The sequence below is a fragment of the Schistocerca americana genome, chromosome 7 (genome assembly GCF_021461395.2).
Source record: "Schistocerca americana isolate TAMUIC-IGC-003095 chromosome 7, iqSchAmer2.1, whole genome shotgun sequence".
Classification (NCBI taxonomy): domain Eukaryota; kingdom Metazoa; phylum Arthropoda; class Insecta; order Orthoptera; family Acrididae; genus Schistocerca; species Schistocerca americana.
In genome coordinates this window covers 193,483,119-193,506,525 of record NC_060125.1, presented here as the reverse complement: position 1 = coordinate 193,506,525, position 23,407 = coordinate 193,483,119, and the positions used below count along the sequence as shown (strand labels likewise).

Sequence of the window (23,407 nt, the reverse complement as noted above, 5' to 3'; positions counted from 1 at the left end):
CCTCTCGAAATATACTAAGGGTCTCACTGAAGCCTTCAGTGACCATAATTATCCTTCCAACCTTGTACAAAAACAAACCTCCTGTGCCTTATCTTTCAAGTCTCCCATCACCTCCCCGAGTCCCACTGTCCAGCCACAGAGGAGTATTCCCCTCAGTAACACCCAGGACTGGAGTAACTGAATTACATTCTCCAGCAGGGTTTCGATTACCTCTCGTCATGCCCTGAAATAAGCAATGTCCTGCCACTATCCTTCCCACCCCTCCTACAGTGGTGTTCTGCAGTCCACCAAGCCTACACAATATACTCTTCCATCCTTACATAAACCCAGCTCCCAATCCCTTACCTCATGGTGCATACCCCTGCAATAGACCTAGGTGCAACATCTGTCCCATACATCCTCCCACCACCACCTACCCCAGTCCAGTCACTAACATCACCTATCCCATCAAAGGCAGGGTTTCTTGTGAAACCAGTCATGTGGTCTACAAGCTAAGCTGCAACCACTGTGCTACATTCTACGTAACCATGACAACCAACAAGCTGTCTGTCTGCATAAATGGCCACCGACAAACTATGGCCCAGTGACAAGACCACCCTGTTGCTGAACACGCTGCCAAACATGATATCCTTAATTTCAGCGGCTGCTTCACAGTCTGTGTCATATGGATCCTTCCCACCAACACCAGCTTTTTTGAATTGCACAGATGGGAACTTTCCCTGCAATACATCCTATGTTCCTGTAACCCTCCTGGCCTCAACCTTCGTTAGTCACTTCCTCACCCATCCTGCCCCTTCTCTGTTCCCATTTCAGCACTATACAGCTCTCATTCCACCACCAGTCTCTTTATTTCTCTCCTTTACCACTGCTTCCCCCTCCCCCTGCTGTCTGTGTAACCTGCAGCACTTTGCTGTCTGCCACCTCCACCATACTATCCCTCCCTCTCCTCACTCCAACCTCCTCCTTACCCCCACCATCATGCATTGGTGCTGCTGCTCACAGTGTGGTTTGAGTTGTCTGAGACTACAAAAGGCATTTAATGGCCAAAAGCTATAATTGAGAGAGTCTTTTTGTTGTGCTTATCTGCAACTCAGCATCTCCACTATGTGGTGTGTAGCAGCTTTCCTTCTCATAATATAATTCCTGGATTTTCTTTTCTTGTTTGAAACTGGTGCAGTCTAGTGAACAGGGGGAATGCTGCTCCCCATAGCTGACACAGATTGGGGGAGGGGCACAAGGAGCATTTGCGTGCAACTGACAGCCACAATCTCTACAGATGGCCTTGGCACTACAGTGCCAAGAAAGCATCCAAATTGCATGCATTTGTAGTACTGCTTCAGAGGAGGAATACACAGGTCAACATCAAAGTGCCACACTATCATTTGATCTTCTCAGGCAAAGAGTCACCTTCAAAGGGGAAGACGAGGGCTCCACTATCCAGTCTGTTGTCTTTTGGCTCCCCCTGGACACAACAGAAAATATAACATCTCATTGTTCCAAATCAACATGCAACTTGCCATCAGTCTCAGTGGAAATTGATACCCTATACCATATTTACACTTTTAGGGGGATACAGTAGAAGGACAGTCATCCAGTTTCTTGCAAGTGAGTAGCACCCGTGACTGAGAAGGGGAGGCCATTTTAAGCAGAACAGAGCCACTTTTCATTTCTGATATCATTGCCACTTTGCCTGTCCTACAAGTGTTCGATGAAGAACAGTGGTTTTGTATTGATAAAGGAAACCCCATCTATCTTAGAACAAACCAAGTATTTGGGGCAGTCTTACTCACCCTGTATCTGAGACCAGTGTTCCTCCCATGGTGTAGCTAGGGAAGTAGTCATTGAACAACCAACAGCTGAATGCCCAGTTGACTGTTTCCTCATTCCATCAGTTTTTTCAGTCAAATGAAACAACAGAACGAAACTAGTCTGTGGCCACGTCACTCACCAGGTTTGAGTAGTTTTCCTTAACTTAAGACAACCGACTGACAAGTATCTGTTGGTTACATCAGTTGAATGAATGTTTTCACTGATTCTCTGGGTCTGAATGATTTCTCTTACATACTTTTGCACACTTTTCTGGGCTAAGGGGGATGGAGAACACAATGGTTGTTGGGGCACTGCCACCGCAACCACCTCCAGCTGCTGCCACCAGGGCTGGGGTCAGGGCCACAGCCGGTGCAAGGTGGTGGAGTGGTGGCCGGTGGAAGTGCAGTATTGTTGGCACCTGCCTAGTGGCGACAGGCTACCTCCTCACACTGCCTGTCACCATGGCTGTGGTATCAGCAGGACACTGATGTGGAATGTGTGGGACACTCAGAGGCTACATTAAAATGGTTTTTAATTACTGGACATCATCATACCTTTTCAGTAAAATGGAATGCAAACAGTCACAAAAATTTGGCATGCATCATTTTTCTTCATGTGCACCCAGGAAATCTTTTATGCTTGCTGAGCTTTGTACAGCCAATGAAGCTTTATTAGTTGCTTGTTGCTGATTATATCTTGACGAACTTAATGCACAGCAGTCTTTTTATCAGTTTTAAATGGTGAAAAGAAGAATTAGCCTTTCAGTACATAATTAAATGAATATGTATAACGCTTATTTTAACTTTGGTGCACCCACTGAGATGTCTTCACGTACACTTAGTGTGGAGCTTCCTTCTGGGGGTGTGTACACCACAGTTTGTACTGCATATCACAGCTTTACTTCATCTACTGAAAGTGCTACAGGCTGGTTTCATTTAAACTCAGTTAACTAAACCTCTAAACAGTGGTTTCAGTTGAATGAACGAATGAATACATGCCTCAATCAACAGAAAAACTAAGGAGTGATTTCATTCGAAAAGGAAGAATGAATAACTCAATCAATGCACGAAACACATTTGAATTCCGTCAACTTTTTTTTCATTTGTCTGCCCCCAGAGAAAACTTTCATGCAAAAAAAGGAATGAATAATAATCCAACCAGTACCTAAAAATACAATTGACTGATTCAATTGTTTCCATTCAGTTGCTCCCTTAGACTGGCTTATTCAAAAGAATGAATAAGTAATTCAACTGATACATAAAGTTACAACTCAATGTGAGTTGATTTTTTTCCAACAACTGAGTGAATCTATTTTTGTCATTTGGTTTTCTCCATCACTATAGGGAAGGAAACATTTTGGAGTCATACCTCTCTGCATTGTAATATATCTTGGTTTCAGAAGAGAGTGCTAGGGTCATGCAGCAACCAGCAGAAAAAAAAGTTTAATTCTCTTCATCTGTTAATTTCTGCCATGGTACCACCCACTCCCAATGGGAGTTTTCCCCACAGGTGCCATCCAGCTACAGCAGCAGTTAAGTTACAATTACAGTGCCGGTAATACATTGCCTGGAGCCGCAAACCCCAGCCATTATGGGCACATATTCCTTAGCTTGTGTGGGGACTTTCCCAGATGAGGTGCAAACAGTGGAACCCCTGCACTGTCAGGGGCTACCACCATCCCAGTAGTTGATCGCCCCTCCTCCCTCCCCCCCCCCCCCCTCCCTCCCGAACTGAATGGCTAGTATTGGGTATTGGGCGTATTATTGTTGCAAGAAAGAAGGGTATGAAGAAAGAATGGCACAAAGGTAGAATACATGTTGTGCTGGGCAACCTCTCCTACACTATCCACATTTCTATAACATTTTGAAAAGCAGCAGCAAGTCAGACGCAACAAGGAGACCAGGTAATTGATAATAAAAAGTTGTAGAAGGCTGGAAGGTAAGAAAATGAGCATCCAAAACACAAACCAAATCCAAGCACAGCCGGAACCAAGATAATCGTCCAATGGAAAGGTAGAGAGAATGAAAGAATAGTAGACAGACAGACTTGCAGCACACAAAGGGAACTAGCACTGAAAGGACTATTCAGCCGTGGTGACCAAGCAGGAAATCAAGAAAGAGATGCAAGCCCCATGGAGGGATACAGTTTTGATCGTCTTGGACTTCTCATGCTTCACATCAGTTGTCATACTCTGCAGCCTGTGTATTCTATTTTTACATTGCAAGATGGCAATACACATTTTTGTCTGAGGAGTACCCCGTCCACATCCTACTGAGGTTCTGTGGATAGTAGTGCATGTTATTTATGTATTTTACTTTCCTTATGAGGATCAATTGCCAATAATGAGGTTAAAAGACTACCATCGAGTATCATTAGACACTCTTAGTAATAGTAAATTTCTTGCCTCAGGTCACTGTTAGCTGCAGAGGTAGTGAAATCCGTAAAGTTATCATCAGCATAGGCAACGATGTGTATGCTTTAAACTCTCTGCCATGCTTGTTCTGATCGGTAAATGTCAGAAAAGTCAATTCATGTCATGGCCGTTTACACTTTCTGTTAAAACTGACTGTTAGATACAAAGCAAAACATCACATTTTCATCATTATCGTTTTTCAAACGATTTTCCCCTAAAAATCGCCAGATCATATATAGCCTATATAATACAGAGTGTATTGTGTATTCAAAAACAGTTTATTTTCTCGATTATTTTTTTAATTATTTAATATAATGAAACCGTCTCCGTGGCCGAGGACGCGCACAGAATGGAAATATGTATGTGACGCTACTGCCACTCGAGTACCAATATCTACTATTCGTAACTTCCCATTGACACCGAAGCTGATAAACTCTGATACGGCGTAATTTGTTTATTTCTTGACACCAGTTCACTTGCCACAGATTAACGACTGCCGCCTAGCGACTGCAGCTCTAAATAATTTTCTGCTTTTCATTAGTACCTGACACATTCTTCTAACTGATGTGAACAGTTAGAAATTTTTTGAAAGGTTTCCAATGTCTGCCGCATATAAAGAAGCAGCACTGCAAAATGACAAATATGCCGCCTAAGATGCGTAGCTAACTGAAGTAATATTTTAACGCATAGAAATTATATTTTGTTGCCGATTAGTGTTCCATTAAAGACGTATATGAAACTTTCCTGCTTTTAACCCGCCCGCCATAGGATCTATCGGCAGCGAGGCGCACAGCACATGCCGAACAAGTATCGACTTCCGAGCGCGTTTGCACAGGCATCGAAAACTTACACCATCGCCCTCTGGGGCTAGTGTTTACATACGTGCGATCGGATTGTCTGATGGCCCTGTATTCAAGACGGTTTCAACTAAAATAAAGTATTTAGATCTAAATGTGTTTGTACAGATTTCAAGTCGCAGAAATGTTAAGAAAGAACATAGTCCTAGAGATACCGGGCACGCAAGCGGATGTCCGAAATCATTTGGGGGCGTTAAACACGCTAATGAAAGTGACGTCGAAGTGTCGTTCATTAGTAAATAACAAGTGAAACTCCTTTTAATTAAGATGACACGGCGCCTTAAGTTACAAGTGAAACTGAGACAACTAGCAACTGGAGACCTCTTATCACTGGCATATTCTTACTGTATTTCTAAAATCACAATTCCGGAATTTTTAAACTGCATGATTGCTATTGACAATACCTTGACCTTACGTCGGGAAAGTAAGGTTTGTATCTCAGGAATTCTGTGTTTATTTTTTGAGTTAGTTAAGGTTTTGAAAGTCACAGGTGCTGTAAATTGTTCTCTTTTGTTAATTTTGATAGCCGTCTTTGTTTTGCTATATTGAAGTAATCATTCGGTGATTGTGTCGATAAAAACACTTTGTATTTACATGGGATTTTAAGTAAGTCAAGAGTAGCTATAACTCTCCAGAGGCACTAATTTTCTATTTCCCCTTCATTCTACTATTTACACATAATTACAGAAACAAAAATTATCACGGTGCTGAAATTAAAATACTTTTGTAAATATTGACTTTTCTTCAGTGTTATGAACCTGACCCAGTCCGTACTCTCCGTTAAAATGCGAAACTTCAAATGGTGCTGTGCTACCTTATTACAAATAAATTGTTAAGGAATTTCTGAGACATACACACAAAAGAGGTTTTTTTTCTGGCCGTGTTCCAGAATCAAGCGAAACAGCTGTCATCCCATAGCTCCGTCCCGAATTTGTCAACTACTTTATCCGGGTTTTATTTATTTATTTATTCATCCGTGTAAGGCAAGGCGAGTACTGGAATTGGAAAGCCTCTCCCTAATATTCGAAAGTGGTCCTCACTGCCGTACTACCAACTAGCATGGTATTTAGTTGAAAAACAACGGGTCAGAACACATTTTACCATCTTCAGAAGTCATAGTGACAAGTAGGAAAGATATTTAAAACTGTACCAGTCTGGGACTCGAATCTACACCCTTGCCATTTCCAGAACCATCACTTTTACTCTGTCAGTAAGTTTAACAGCAGCATACTGATGAATGGATATACGCAAATCCGACAACGCATTCACGTTCACAGAAAACATTTAATACATGCCAACAGTTTTTAATGTACCGAAGCTTTTCGTATGGACTCACTCCAAACATTTTTACTGCAAAACTGTTACAAGGATTTTATATTCTTTGTAACCATTCTGATTTATCTAATCATCCCCGACCGGGAAAATGTATCCCTTTTCCACTCTTAATGTGCCTTTCATTTCCCATACTGACACTCAAAGACGTCCACAAGATGAATCTGATTTGACGCCTTCACTGGTGGAAATTGTCAGCACGTCTAGAAACAGGAAGGTGACGATGTAATGCATTAGGTTCAGTTTCGAATATAACGCAGCTATCACATGTTTTCAACCTCGAAATAAATTTTTGTTTTTACCTATATGCAGACATGACGTACAAAGCAGGAAATCTTACAGTTTATGAAAACAACCGGGGCTCGAGTCTGATATTTTCCTTGTCTTGGGATGTTTTAAGCGCCACAAATAGCACTTTTCAGCTATGCAGTGAATTTTATGAGTGTGATGACACAAAAAATAAATAAAATGATAATGCAGAGCAGCTATGGAGTTGGAAGGATAGGACATTGTGTCTCCTGTGACCGATGTGGTACAATTATCATTCAGACAATTTGTGATGACTATGGACCGTGCTGCAACTAAAATGTCTACAAGACTGCTTCACCTGTCCTTGACCGAGGCCACTATTTACAACTAGCTTCTCCGCCGGAACGGCACAATATAGTTTCACAACGAAGCTGCGCAGTAATGAACGTAAAAGGGATATTTTGATCCATTCAATGGGAGGCAATGTGGCAGATGTAATTCATTGAAATGAACCAGTTCAGTGGGCCTTGATGTTGCTGGCAAACTCATGTTCGCAGGATCGCTTCTGATAGATATTCAAGATTAACTACACTTTTGTAACTATTTTCCAAATTGTTGGGTAACTCATTGCCAAGATCATAACTGTTTACGAGTCATTAATCCCTGAGCTATAAGAACTTTTCCTTTGCCAGGCGAAGTCTAGGAAATCGAAATTTATCTTCTTAGCCTCCACGTCAACTTTGAATGTGGTAGTGTACCCCGCGCTTGTAGTGACACTGATCTGTGGTGTAGCCCGAGGTCTATGTTAGAAGGTGGTAATCATCTTGTGAACAGGCAAAGCCAACGAATGTGAATGCAAAATAAGGATTAGGGTAATGGATTTCACTGTAACGTAACCTAAAGTCTATGTTTACGCCATTTTCAACGTACTTTTTCACTATGAAAGCTAATATTTTAAGGTAAATTTCCGTAGAGTATTTTGATACACGTCTAAAAGTACTAAAAATATAAGGCGGTCCGCTACTTAACTGTTACCCAATTGGTTGGTCAATGGGAATCCATAGTACGTGCAGCGGGAGCGTGGAGAGATGCAAAGAAACAGTTAAAACTATCATTGTGAGAGAAACCCTGGGCGCGTAAATAAACGAGGCGGTTTTAGCGCCGCCAAACGATATATTACAGCAAAAAAGCAGCTCGTTCAGTAGACAATTAGTAAAACATGGTCACATCAATAAAACTAAGGGCTTACGAAAAAACCTTAAATAACCGAAACAAGTATTCCTACCTTGCCCTCTCCCTGAACGGTAGCATTGTGCAACTCGTCAAGAGTCGGTCTGGAGGCTGCGTGTATTGACATCACATTTCGATAATTTTCGAGTCTTGGAAGAACTTCTCTTGTAAAATGACGGAAACTTTTTCCGGGGTTCGAATCATTTCCAGATACATCAGAAGAAGGCGACGAACTATTATCTGGAGAAACGGACAGGTTAGTGTCTGTCGTAAGAGAATCTGAACCATTTTCACGTAGCGAGTCTGTTCCACGATATCGGTTACCTCTAACATAATGCGCTAATGTAACGCTATCAACAGGATTCACTTGAAATCGTGTTCGTTTTTCGGCGTTTCCTGTCTCAATGTCCAACATTTTTCGCTTTCCTTTATTCTCAAGTTCCTTCGATGACATCCTGATAGACTCAGCTGTATCACCCAGGCGAACAATACAACAAATAGAAGCCCCATACAAACTGTCAGTCACTATTTAAGCGCAGGTCGCAGCTTCTGTTTCGCGCCAAATGGGCAAAACCCTACCGCTAAACAACTTTTGCCTGCAGCTCGGACTGCTCAGCTGTTCGATAGGTCGCGCCAGTGTCGATTACAAAAGTACACGCGCAGTAATTACATCTTGTTTCTTGATAATTTGGTTTGACAGAATCAGCGGGCTGTTGAAAGTATACGAGATAAGCGTTTCCATAAAAGCAACTGTATTCGCCGTAAGGGAGACAGTTGTTATCACAGAATTTGCACATTGCAGGGCAGAGACTGGAGTGTGCTGTTGACGATTGTTTAACATAGAGATGGCGTTTACATTGTGGAACTTGTTTGAAGCCTCACTACTCTGCTTAAACGCCGTATGTATCTTGCACGAAGAGAGATTTTTGGCAAAGAGTGAGTATGGTTTTTAGTGCTTGGACATTATGAAAGGTGGTGGAAACTGACGTTATACGTAGCATGAAAGTTATGTTATGATTTGTTACTTGTAACCAGAACTAGAAAAAAAGGGAAATATCCAAATAACTAACCCAAGTCGCGGTCATATGATGGATGAACTTAACTTCACATAACCTATAATTTAGTCAACCGAAGAGAAAATGTGGCACAGTACATTTGTGATGCATTTCTTCTCTATTTTGGCATTACTTCATGAGGTAAAAAGGAAGTTAAAAAAATTCTTCTAGTGCTTTTCCCTAACCCAAAATTTTCTCTACTGCTCTCCACTCTGTCTTGTTACTATGAGATAAATATTTTCAGTATTGCTATTCATTTCACTCTTTTTGTATAGTCTATGTCTTCTTGAAAATTGTAACTTTTTGGCTGTGTAATTCTCATCTCAATATGTCGTACTTATAATAGGCACATAAAATTGATATGAAATATTACCACGAGTGTTAACATAAAGCATAATAATAGTTTTAATACTTCATAGTCTTTCCTACACCGAAGCTATGAGAGTATTGTCTTATTGTGCCGAGTCTAAATTTTTGAATGGTAAAATTTATTATACTTCAAGCTGTTCTGTCATGCTGTTGTCAGATATGATGAGCTGCTTAGTGACAGCTCTTTTATTTTTTCCCTCCCTTTTGTTGTTCCTCTGTCTTCTATTCTCCAGTACCTTTTGAGCTGTATTTTTCTCCTGTGCTTGATGAAAATGAGAGCTAGCATTTTGTCACTACATTTATTACTAGCCATGAACCTGATTCTTCGAAATGCAAGAGATGCATAGTGCTACACTTCCCCTCCCCTTCCATTTTTCAGTTTGTATATGTAAACTCACAACCATGCTGTTACCTAGCAACTTAACCTAGGCCTTGGGCTAAGCTAAAGATCAGTCTGTTACCGCTGTTAGGTTCTTTTTCATTCATTTTCATTGATTTTGCCAAGTAATAACCGAAATGTCAAAATACACCCCAAAAGTTTTGTGTGTGTGTGTGTGTGTGTGTGTGTGTGTGTGTGTGTGTGTGTGTGTGTGTGAAAGAGAGAGAGAGAGAGAGAGAAATTGTGGGTTGACCTTTCTTTTTTTTGGAGGGGGGGAGGGGGAGGGTAATTGAGGATTGTCCTGGCTAGTGTTTATACGACAGAATCTAGGAGGAGATGGTAGTGGTAAATGAAGCCTGTGGTTATGTGTGTGTATTTAATGTTATATTAAAGGGTCAGTCAGTGTGTGGTTTGCCAAGTTGGTCTGTTCATTTGTGAGTTGTTTCTTTTCTGTTATGGTTTTTTGGATGTGGTAGTTTTCTTGTAAGGTGAGGAGTGTTTTTTGTTGTTTATCCTTGTTATTTTCATGTCTGAGTCTCTGGTTGCAATTTTATGTTTGTGTTGGTACAAGTGCTCAGCAAAAGTTGAACGATTTGTCCTATACTTACATGCTCTCACATGTTCTTTGTATCTGGTATCAAATTTCCTCCTGGTTTGACCTATGTATCTTCCATCATATGTATTGCATTTCAGTTGGTATATTCCTGATTTCTGATATAGATCAGTTTGTCCATTGTTTTTGGGAAGTGTTTCTGAACTGAACTGTTGGTTTGGTGGACTATTTTTATGCCTTGTTTTTTGAAAATATTAGATATTCTGAGTATGTATTTGTCGTTGTATATCATTGTGTACAATCGTTTACTTCCTGTTTCTTTCACACTTTGTTGTTTCTATTCATGTATTTTGTGTATTTGCTTGTGTGATTTTGTCTAACGGAAAACATCACTTCTGTCCAAGACTGGTCAACCTCACTGACACTGTTCTACATACAGAAGAAATAAAACTGCTCAGAAAAGGTCTGAAACTTAATGCCACCACACAAATAGTCAAAACTACAGAGAAAACCTCACAGTTGAATCAGAAAGCATTCTCACACAGGAAAATAGAAACGAAACAAGTGATGTTAAACATTGGTCTGACATAAGAGCTTGTCAGTAATAATATCAAAAACGTAACAACTCAGATGAAAGAAAACAGAGGAAACCAAAACAATACAGATTCCATAATACTAACAAAACTTAGAAAGAAACTACAGGAACACCTCACCATCATCACAAGAGCAGATAAAGGAAACACAGTGGTTCTCGTAGATAAAGAGCAATACATTAGTGAGACACTAGAGCTCACCTCAAAAAATAAAATTATAGAACTAAAATCAGATCCAACTTTCAAATTCCAAACTAAGTTGAGAAACACTCTGGAAGACATTGAACATACAATAGAAAACAATGAAAAAAGGAAATTGCTACAAACAAATCCCAGTGCACCTTCCCTCTGATGCCAACCAAAGCCACACAAGAAAGATCTCCCCGTCAGAACTATAACATATTATAGAAACACACCCACTTACCAACTTGCAAGAGACATGTTGAAAACCTTGTCAGAAAACTACAATTTACAAGTGGACAGAATAAGAAACACAGAATTGATTCAGTACATAAAAAAAAAAAACATACAAGTTCCATACACAGCCACTATCCTGTTATTTGATGTAGAGAATATGTATTCCACTATATCAATAACTGAAACAATAAACATCTTGGAACAAAATCTTAAGACACACAGTACACTTCCACATGAATGCATCAAAGAAAGTCAGGCTTCTTGGGCTAATAACAGAGCAGAACTATTTTCAGTTCAATAATGAATTCTATTTACAAAGTGAAGGATTACCAATTGGATCTCCAGTGTCTGGAACCCTAGCAAACATATTTATGAACCATGTAGAACAGATTATATTTAATAAAATAGTGCCAAATAGGTACAACATCCTATACTGGATTAGATACGTGGATGACATCTTGTGCCTGATGAATGAACGAAGCAATAAAATTTAAGAGTTACACACAGACATAAATTCTGTTCATAAGATAAATTTTACAATAGAGAAAGAGTGAGTAGACAGTTTAGCTTCTTGGACATCACCAAAAAGTTTCAAAACCACCAACACTCATTTGACATATACCAAAAACTGATAATATAGACACAGCTACACATGAGACATCACAACACCCCAGTTCCCAAAAGCAGGCAGCACTTAGATACATGCTCCACACACTAATCACAGTACCATTAGATACAGACAGTTACAAAAAAGAAATGAATACCATAACACAAATAGCCACAAACAATGGATACAAAGAGAACTTATTAACAAAGTTGAACAAGAAAATCAAGAAACAGAAAAGAACAAACACCCAGCTGTCATCAACACAGGGGCAAAATCACCTACAAATAAATACTAAAATACAAGAATAGGAACAACACAGTGTAAAAGAAACAGAAAGTAAAAGATTGTATGCAATGACATACAACCACAAGTACACATACAGAATATCCAGTATTTTCGAAAAACAAGGCATAAAAATGGCCCACCAAATCAACAGTTCAATTCAGAAATATTTCCCAAAACCAATAGGACAGACTGATGTATATCAGAAATCAGGAATATACCAACTGCAATGCAGTGCATGTGATGGAATATACACTACTGGCCATTAAAATTGCTACACCAAGAAGAAATGCAAATGATAAACGGGTATTCATTGGACAAATATATTATAATAGAACTGACATGTGATTGCATTTTCACGCAATTTGGGTGCATAGATTCTTAGAAATCAGTACCAAGAACAACCACCTCTGCCCGTCATAACGGCCTTGATACGCCTGGGCATTGAGTCAAACGGAGCTTGGATGGCGTGTACAGGTACAGCTGCCCATGCAGCTTCAACATGATACTACAGTTCATCAAGAGTAGTGACTGGCGTATTGTGACGAGCAAGTTGCTCGGCCACCATTGACCAGACGCTTCCAATTGGTGAGAGGTCTGGAGAATGTGTTGGCCAGGGCAGCAGTCGAATATTTTCTGTGTTCAGAAAGGCCTGTAAAGAACCTGCGACATGCAGTCGTGCATTAGCCTGCTGAAATGTAGGGTTTTGCAGGGATCGAATGAAGGGTAGAGCCATGGCTCGTAACACATCTGAAAACTGTTCAAAGTGCCGTCAATGCGAACAAGAGGTGACCGAGACGTGTAACCAATGGCACCCCATACCATCACGTCAGGTGATACGCCAGTATGGTGATGACGAATACACGCTTCCAATGTGCGTTCACCGCGATGTCGCCAAACACGGATGCGACCATCATGATGCTGTAAACAGAACCTAGATTCATCCGAAAAAATAACATTGCCATTTGTGCACCCAGGTTTGTCGTTGAGTACACCATTACAGGCGCTCCTGTCTGTGACGCAGCATCAAGGGTAACCGCAGCCATGGTCTCCAAGCTGATAGCCCATGCTGCTTCAAATGTTGTCAAACTGTTCGTGTAGATGGTTGTTGTCTTGCAAACATCCCCATCTGTTGACTCAGGAATCGAGACGTGGCTGCATGATCCATTACAGCCATGCAGATAAGATGCCTGTCATCTCGACTGGTAGTGAACAGGGCCGTTGGGATCCAGCTTGGCCACAGAGTATCAGCAATCAGCAGTGTTTCCCTTAACTTTTATAACTCAGACAAAGGACAAAGTTCATGAACTCGTGCAAAGCTCCAAACCTTGGTACCAGAAACTTCACTTGATTGATTTATATTAAATGAAGTCCACAAACCCATAAGTGCTCCAAAACTTGGTATCAGAAATTCCACATGACCTACGTAGCTCAAACAAAATCAGTGAGATTGCAAAACTACATCCATCTTGGTAAGTCCAGTATCCAACACTACTTGACCCTTATAGCTAAAACAAAGCTTGTGGTACCACTGGCTCACCTCTGTGGGTAAGACAAATTTGACAGTACCTGCCAATCACAAGCCAACACAGATACAAACAAACAAAATAAAAAATCATAAAAACTGTATTTACACCAATTTAGTTATTAAAAAACACAATAATGTGCATAAAAACACTTGCCATACATACTACAACAAAAAATGAAAGCATAAAAACATACTTACCAAGCTGGCTGCACACAAATCTAACAATAGGAAATATGTGTTAATACAATCTCTTTGGATGGCCAGCCTATACTTCTCAGGTCAGGAACTCCTCCAGACAGAATGCCATATGTTGAGGCACTGACAAAGCCACGTATTGGCACCTGCTCCAAGGTGTAGCAACTTTGGTCAATCTCATTCCTTCTCTACAAGCATATCACTTCACATACTCTAAAAGTTCAACTGACTATAAATTATGTGAGGCTCCTAAAATAAAGCACTGAATTCCCCTATATTTGTGTTTCATTTAGTTGTTGTTGCATTATAGTTTAGTGAATGATTCATACACTGATTCGTCTCTTGAGTGTATATAATAATAATGTTATGAGCCTTAAAGGACTACATCCATCTTCAGCCATCTCTTAATGATGGCAAAAAATTTACATTATATTAATTACAGAGCTCAGTGACAATGTTTATTATTGTTGTTATTATTATTGTTGTTGTTGTTAAAATGGAACGCAGGGTGCCTGTCGTCAGTATGGATTCCATCATCCTGCAGTTGTTTTTGCCACCAGTACATTGTAATGATTGGCCTTGCGAAACTCCACCTCAGTATAAAAGTGCAAAGCCACTTCATCACATTCTCTTATATTTCACGTGAAACAGAGAAAACAAAATTGGATGAAAATTTTGGAGTAAAATTAATATAAATACATATAAATGTAAATTTATAAATATTTACCTGGTGCCAATCAGATGGGAAAGACGTAAGTATTACTGTCAATATTTAAAACGCTACTAGGGTGCTATCCCAGTATGACACGGTCTTCAAATTACTTGAAAAGTATCTTACATCCATATGATACTGTCCCAAAATGTAACTGACCCACCTCCCTGCTGAGCTGATGGGACCGCATGACTGAAACATGTTGGAACAGGTTCTCCTCCACATCCTTCTACAAAAATGGTAATAGATTCTATTCAAAATGTTTTTACTTTTTAGAAAGGGCTACCTATCAAAGTTATTAGTTACAAACTTTTTTTGAGCCGTTTATGTTTATGGTTTGACTTTAGTTTGCTTTTATCTCCAACATTCTCAAGTTATTTGGACACACTATGTGAATGTTGCTAATTCTGTTAGTCTTTAGTTGATCTATACTAAAAGTATTGTTGGATCTGTGCAACAGATATCGTCAGTGTAGACATGCACTTTGATATCTGGCAGTATAGGAAGCAGTAAAAACTTTTTAGCTTTTGCATTGTTGACATCAGATCTTGGGGCACTTAATACTAGAGAATCATAATTTTAATTGGCATACGGTTCACTACTCAATGGTGAATGCAGGAAGTTGGAACAATGAGATAGGTACTCGAACAGGGCATTCAAAATACTGTAAGGAACTTTTTAAATTATTGTAAATTGTTTCACCCTATATGCACCACTTTGTGTCTTTCAAAATCCGGCTACAGTATCATTATGTGTGACAAAAAGATTTGTTGTAGCCTGAATGTAAAGGTACGTAAAAAGGTCAGTCAGCTTTTCAGGTAACTGATAATACATCTTGTGATGTCAAAGTGTAAAGGTAACAACGTAGAAATTGGAAGAAGCTAAACGAAAATGGCATCTGAGTGGGGAGAGTTCTGGCTGCCACTGACAAAATGAAAATGCTATCATGTTGCAGTTAGAAATAGAAAGTCCTCAAGGCAATGAAATGGTGGTATAGTTTGATCTGCTGTGTGTGGGCCTGTTTATGTGACAGTTTAGAGTCTAAGCTAGGTGGCAAAGCCTTTACACATCTTCAAGTACAGTAACCAGGAATTTTGAAACTGGGTGTTTAATTGATTATGGCATAATTTGCAGTTGAATTCTGTCCATAGAGGGTCATGATGGGCTCCTGTTATTACCACAGCAGCCTCATACAGTCTTTGTAACCACCATGAAATCAAAAGCATTGTGCAAACAGTTTCTCCAGCTATAATGTACCTGTAAGATCTCAAATGCTCATTTGAGCTTGAATTATTATTGTTGTTGTTATTATTATTATTATTATTATTATTATTATTATTATTATTTACGTAGGCACTATCTCAGAATTTGGTCATTTCATTAGCTCTATTCACTACCCTTCTTAACCCTGTTGAAGAAACCATCTGTTTTAGACATTTTATTCAGTTTCTCAAGTTTGACATCAGGTCAGACTTGTGACAGGTTTTGAGAAAATAAGAGCATGCAGAACAAGGATTTTAAAGTGAACGTCTACAATGTAAGTCTGTACCATCAGAATGGAATTAACAGTGCACTTCCCATGGAAAAAAATCTTGACAATGATATTTTAAAGAATTCTGCATTTCATTCAGTTTGGTTAACCATTTCCTGAAATAATTTGTCCTTTTTAAGAGTCACAAGGAAAACAGCTGTTACTATTTTCATCCTAATGTTAATGAATTCATAAAATGTCAGTCAGGATGGTGATTAAATCATAAAGGGAGACACGAATGCAGTTGTAAGTGAAGGTAGAGAACAGAAAACAAGTGTGATCTTAAAAAGCAAAATGGGGGGGGGGGGGGATTTGTAAAATTCTGGATGACCATTATTTAATCATTGTGAATACACCTTATGAGAAACCCTTCTTGAGAAGAGTGTGTACATGGAAGGTTCCAAGTGATCAAATAGACATCTTAATGACTATATTATTGTAAAACAGACACTCTGGGGACAAAGTAAGGGCTGCAGCAGTTATCAAATTGCTGCAACCTAGTATTTGAAATTGCAGTTGACAATTATGGACTTAAAGGAAAAGCACCTAAAATGTTAGAAACAAGTCAAAGGAACATCAAATTCTGTAGCGAGAGCATGTGGCGAAAGAAATAATTCCATTTAAAGGAGTTACTTGTGGGAGGACCAATTAAATGATCTCTTATAAGAGATATTATAAATCCAGTAGTAAAAGTACTTCACGTGAAAAAAAAAACATATCAGAAGCAGCCATGGATAAAAAGAGATACTTGAATTATTAAAGTGCACAACAACAATACAGTTCACTCAGAAATGAAATTATCTGGAAATGAATGAAGCTAAAGAGGAATGGATGGAAGGGAGATATTGGGGGGGGGAGAATCCGTCTGCTGAACATTGATTAGTTCTCATGTAATGGGACAGTGGAAGCTGAAAATAGGTGAGGATATGAAAGAAACAATACCTGTAGAAACATCATTATCCAGGAGAAATTTGGACTCACATTTGGGAGGACAACAGTTGAAACCTGCATCCGGCCATCCTGATTTAGGTTTTCCATGATTTCACTAAGTCAGGCAAATGATAGGATGGTTCCTTTGAAAGGACATGGCTGACTTCCTTCTCCGTCCTTCCCCAACCCGATGGGACAGATGACCGTGCTGTTTGATCCCCTCCCCTGAATCTACCAACCAACCAGGAGAAACTAGGCCAGTTGGAAATGAGAGCAAGTTGCAAGAAGATTATAAGGGAGATAAAATACTCTGCATGAATTCATCAAGAACAAATGCCAGTGTATTGATTGATAAATACCCAGAGGCGCTCAGGCCAAAGACAGAGAAAGAACTGTTCGACCTCATGAATAAAATTAATCTAACTAGGGAAGTTCTATCTGATACAATCATTCCACTTTCAAAGCAAGCAAGAGCAAGCAGATGTGAAAATTACCACAGCTAGTCCAATATCACATAAAAGACAAACAATTCCAAGAGTACTTTATCAAAGATAGGAAATGAAAATTAAAAGTATATTAGAAAAGGACCAGTTTGGTTTTTGGAAAAGCAGGTGTACTGAAGCAGCTAACTTAGGATTGTGGTTGCTAATAAAGTGGATTTAGGGAAAAAAATTGTAAAATGAATTTGTAGATTGGGAAAATGTGTTTCATAGTGTTAAAGGGAATGAAATGTTTCCCATTCTTAAGCAGTTTGGTATAAACTACAGTTCTAGAAAGGTGGTTCCTTTCTATATGTGAAGGAAACTGGAATTGTAAGCACCAGCAGAATTGGACAAGAGGCCAAAATCAGGAAAGATGTAAGACAAGATTGCTCATTATCACCACTGATTTTTAATTTGCAGCTATAAGAGGATGTGGGGGACGTAAAGGACCATCTGAATGTGGGTGAAAAATCTGAACAGTAAAGTTTGGTGATGACATGCCAGTAGTTGCCAAACGTGGACAAGAACTGAGTTGGGTACGTCATGAAATGGAGTATATGCTCATTGCTGGCCATAAAATGTACGAGAACAAAAAGAAAACTTAAGTATTGACGTGTGAAGTAGGCAGGCATGTTTGGAAACTAAACTTTAAATAAATTGTGCCCTGTCTGAAGTAAAATAAATAAAGAAGGAAAACACAAGAAAGACATAGTAGCAAAAATTGCCCAAGACAAAAGTGCTTTCTGCTAAAAGAAACAGCCAGTAATGTCCAAAATTATAAACCTGTAGACTAAGAAAAAGAAAAAAGCTGTATTTAGCACAACTCTGTATGGGTGTGAAACAAGATCAGTGCAGGAAACAGAAAAGAGATTATTAGAAACGCTTGAAATGTGGTGGTACAGTGCAGGTGGATTGATGAAGTAAGGAGTGAAATAGTTTTGAAAATAGTCAACAAGAAAAAAATGTTTACTGAAGAGCATATTGAATTAGAAAGAGAAAAGGGTTGGGCACATATTAAGATTTGAGTTGTTACTGAAACAAACACTGAAATGAAGGGGACAGCTGGCCGCGGTGATCTAGCGGTTCTAGGTGCTCAGTCTGGAACCGGGGGACTGCTACGGTCGCTGGTTCGAATCCTGCCTCGGGCATGGATGTGTGTGATGTCCTTAGGTTAGTTAGGTTTAAGTAGTTCTAAGTTCTAGGTAACTGATGACCACAGATGTTAAGTCCCATAGTGCTCAGAGCCATTTGAAGGGGACAGCTTGCAAGTGACGATATGTTGAGGTCAAAACATCGTTATGGGTAATGATGACAATCAAGCCATTTTTGTCAAACTGGGAGTTGACAGTGTCGATGGTGGGAAGGTTACAGGCAAGTGATCAAAGACTAAAATATAATTAAATACTGAGCAGGATGTGTTTTATTGTTAGTGTTGTTTAGGTGTGTGTGTGTGTGTGTGTGTGTGTGTGTGTGTGTGTGTGTGTAGCACATGTGCTAGTTAATAGCTTTATACTGTCACATTTCCAAATTACTTGTGGTGGTGTGTCTGTTAATAAGATTGTAAATTACTTTCAGTTGGCTGGAGTGTGAATCAAAATGTCCAGGGGTTTGGTGAACAACCTACAGTAAAATCACAGATTTTGAACCTTATTCGTTCTGTGAGGCTTGTAATGAGAGGTAAATATAAGTGGTTTTTTTCCAGTAATATTTTGGATATAATCATAATTAAATTTTTTTTTATAATACGAGGGTGATTCAAAAAATGAAGTAACATGTCCTATGAGAGTCATTATGTTTGACTAAGAATTTACTCCACTGCTACACTCCTGGAAATGGGAAAAAAGAACACATTGACACCGGTGTGTCAGACCCACCATACTTGCTCCGGACACTGCGAGAGGGCTGTACAAGCAATGATCACACGCACGGCACAGCGGACACACCAGGAACCACGGTGTTGGCCGTCAAATGGCGCTAGCTGCACAGCATTTGTGCACCGCCGCCGTCAGTGTCAGCCAGTTTGCCGTGGCATACGGAGCTCCATCGCAGTCTTTAACACTGGTAGCATGCCGCGACAGCGTGGACGTGAACCGTATGTGCAGTTGACGGACTTTGAGCGAGGGCGTATAGTGGGCATGCGGGAGGCCGGGTGGACGTACCGCCGAATTGCTCAACACGTGGGGCGTGAGGTCTCCACACTACATCGATGTTGTCGCCAGTGGTCGGCAGAAGGTGCACGTGCCCGTCGACCTGGGACCGGACCGCAGCGACGCACGGATGCACGCCAAGACCGATCCTACGCAGTGCCGTAGGGGACCGCACCGCCACTTCCCAGCAAATTAGGGACACTGTTGCTCCTGGGGTATCGGCGAGGACCATTCGCAACCGTCTCCATGAAGCTGGGCTACGGTCCCGCACACCGTTAGGCCGTCTTCCGCTCACGCCCCAACATCGTGCAGCCCGCCTCCAGTGGTGTCGCGACAGGCGCGAATGTAGGGACGAATGGAGACGTGTCGTCTTCAGCGATGAGAGTCGCTTCTGCCTTGGTGCCAATGATGGTCGTATGCGTGTTTGGCGCCGTGCAGGTGAGCGCCACAATCAGGACTGCATACGACCGAGGCACACAGGGCCAACACCCAGCATCATGGTGTGGGGAGCGATCTCCTACACTGGCCGTACACCACTGGTGATCATCGAGGGGACACTGAATAGTGCACGGTACATCCAAACCGTCATTGAACCCATCGTTCTACCATTCCTAGACCGGCAAGGGAACTTGCTGTTCCAACAGGACAATGCACGTCCGCATGTATCCCGTGCCACCCAACGTGCTCTAGAAGGTGAAGTCAACTACCCTGGCCAGCAAGATCTCCGGATCTGTCCCCCATTGAGCATGTTTGGGACTGGATGAAGCGTCGTCTCACGCGGTCTGCACGTCCAGCACAAACGCTGGTCCAACTGTGAGGCGCCAGGTGGAAATGGCATGGCAAGCCGTTCCACAGGACTACATCCAGCATCTCTACGATCGTCTCCATGGGAGAATAGCAGCCTGCATTGCTGCGAAAGGTGGATATACACTATACTAGTGCCGACATTGTGCATGCTCTGTTGCCTGTGTCTATGTGGCTGTGGTTCTGTCAGTGTGATCATGTGATGTATCTGACCCCAGGAATGTGTCAATAAAGTTTCCCCTTCCTGGGACAATGAATTCACGGTGTTCTTATTTCAATTTCCAGGAGTGTATATTTATCTGTTGGACCTGGTATAAAATAAATGATGATCTAGGGCTAGGATCCACTTAACAGCAGCATCTTGAATTTTGGCGTTGGTACTTTCGGTGGAAACAGGCCTAGTGCTTCTTTAACAGTCCAGATACATAGGAATCACTTGGTGTAAGATATGGGCTGTGTGGATGGTGTTCAGTATGGTTTGTGAGAAATGTTGATCTAAATCACACATAACTGAGGCTTTATGCAGTCAGGCAACAGCACTAAAATTTTGGAAAGCAATACCTGTTTACTCTGAATGCCGTATGCAAACATTCTGGTACTGAACAATAATTGGTAGCTTTCACAGTCACTCCATGTGTGTCCCAAAAGATTGTGGCCACAACTTTCTTTGCTGAAACTTGTTTCGATCTTAATGGGGGATGGAGATCTCTCCATGTCGTTGATGCGTTTTTCCAGGTGTCACACAATGTACCCACATTTTGTCTTATTTGACAATACAGTGCAAGAATGGAACACCTTCTGCATGATAACACATTAAGTGCTAAAAAGACAACACCATTGTATTGGTGTATTGACATCAGAGAGTTGCTGCAGTACCTATAAAGACCCCATATGGTAATACAGTATTTTGTGCACAACATCCGCTACACTGCCAGTGAAAAGATTCAGTTCATGTGCAATCTGTGCCTTATGGCTGTGATGATCAGCTTGAATCAACCATTTAAAAATGGTCTACGTTGTCACCCACGGTGGATACGCTGACCATTGTGTATCTTGCATGTGTGTTCTGCATTTATGAGATTCCTTTCACCAAAACCTCACCTGGTTTCATTTCATTTCATTGCACTTGCTCAGAATACTTTCTCAAGTTGGTGATGAATTGCAGCTCCAAACTTTTCTTTAAATTCAAATGACAGCCAGAAAGTACTACCATATTAATCAACCTACTATGTTCTTCTCTGTAATGTCAACAGCTGGATACAATGTATCACAGGGTTAGTCCTTAGTTTATTATTGTGTTTTAGTATACACAGATGCTGTAAAACATAAGAGCTGATATGATAAAAGCATTCTGAAAAAAACATTTTGAGAGAGAGATGATCATAACCTAAAAAAATTATCCACTTATGTCATCATTGAATAAAAAGATCTGTACTAACATCTGCTTTCAGTGTAATAAATAACTCGTTAGTTTTTGCCTCTCAGTATTAACATGAGAAATTCAAAAACAACCAAGACTATCAAATGTGAGGTCTGTTAAGTTCCTAGTGCAATATGGAATTGTCTTTTGGGGAAACTTTCTGTGTAGCAGTTGTACTTTAAGTATACTAAAAGAGGCTGTTCATGTGTTATAAAACAGACAGTATTAGTGTCTTCATGGTATGGAGTAGAGAAAAACTTCTTAAAAACTCTTTTGTATGTTGAAATATGGAATACAGTAATTTACCAAATGAAATTAAAGAATTAGAAATACCAAGAAATTTCTATGTGAATTACGAAAATCTATTTGAAAAGAGCTTGTACAATTAAAAAAAAATCATCAAATGACTTAGGCTACAAATAAAAATTCTCTTACGTATTTATGCTTAATAATTTGTGCTTAATGTCTTTTAATTTCTGAAAGTGTGTATTTATGAACCTCCAGCATTATGCAGGAAGAAGCTTTGATAATGCACTGTAGATTAGTTTGTGTATGTGACTCAGTATTGCCAGTTGTGGCTCTTTGCCAATATACTTGTTGTATAGTACTGAAAACATTACTTTCATTAACACTGTTTTCCCTTCATTTCACTTACTGTCAAGAAAGGCATCCAGTTCACAGATTTTATCACTTACTTTTATATTTAACGGAGATAAGAAACAACATTTTGTGTCTTCGATTCTGGATTAGTCAATCAAATGTTTTACTTATAAATTTTACCAGGAAGACATATGCAATAATACAAAGTATACAAAAGACTTTACATTACATTACTTTCTTTAACTAACTGTATGGTGATAATGCAAAATTGTTTCAACAATTATGTTTAAAAAATGTCTGGTATGATGAAAATGATAGTAGACTATTCCATGCAGTATCGGTAACAGATAGACAAAATAACAAGAATAGATATGGAAAACTGAATTACATACTTCCATTAAAGCTGTTATTTGTAATTATGTCAAAAGTTGTGGCAAGAAAGATCCTTTATTTGCGGAGACTAGTTTTGGACATGATTTCCATTATCAAAATATTGCCTTCATTAGAGGCGAACATTTTTTAAACGTAACTGTTCAGACAATTTTGCATTATCATACAGTTAGTTAAAGAAAGTAATGTAACGTAAAGTTCTTTTGTATACTTCGTATTACTGCATAGGTCTCCTTTTGAAATTTATTTCTTACCGTTTTTGTCTCTTCAGTTAAATGTAAAAATAAATGATGAAATGTGTAAGCTGTATGTCTTTCATGACAGTAAGTTAAATGAAGGGAAAACAGTCTCGATGAAAGTAATGTTCTCAGTATTACAGGTTGACTTTGCTAAATGGGTACAAAATGCAGAAAATGATCGCTCAGACGATAAGGAACAAAAATGATTATATGGATATACGGTTGGAAATGCATTCCAAGGGAGATACATCCACATCTTTTTGACAGTGTAGATTGAAGTTGTT

At 39.8% G+C, this 23,407-nt stretch overlaps 2 protein-coding genes across 2 annotated transcripts in view; one reads left to right on the top strand and one right to left on the bottom strand.

Annotated features, from left to right (window-relative positions):
- The window catches only part of LOC124622228 (bumetanide-sensitive sodium-(potassium)-chloride cotransporter-like), a 229,986-nt gene extending 221,936 nt beyond the window's left edge, over positions 1-8,050 (bottom strand). Inside the window, exon 1 of the mRNA XM_047147881.1 lies at positions 7,946-8,050. Within this exon, the coding sequence (XP_047003837.1) occupies positions 7,946-8,017 (72 nt within the window). The 5' untranslated portion in view covers positions 8,018-8,050. The remainder of the gene's footprint in view (positions 1-7,945) is intronic.
- Positions 8,051-8,506: 456 nt separating this feature from the next.
- LOC124622252 (immediate early response 3-interacting protein 1) overlaps positions 8,507-23,407 on the top strand; it is a 29,230-nt gene continuing 14,329 nt past the window's right edge. Inside the window, exons 1-2 of the mRNA XM_047147910.1 lie at positions 8,507-8,826; positions 19,099-19,200. Of these exons, the coding sequence (XP_047003866.1) occupies positions 8,736-8,826; positions 19,099-19,200 (193 nt within the window). The 5' untranslated portion in view covers positions 8,507-8,735. The remainder of the gene's footprint in view (positions 8,827-19,098; positions 19,201-23,407) is intronic.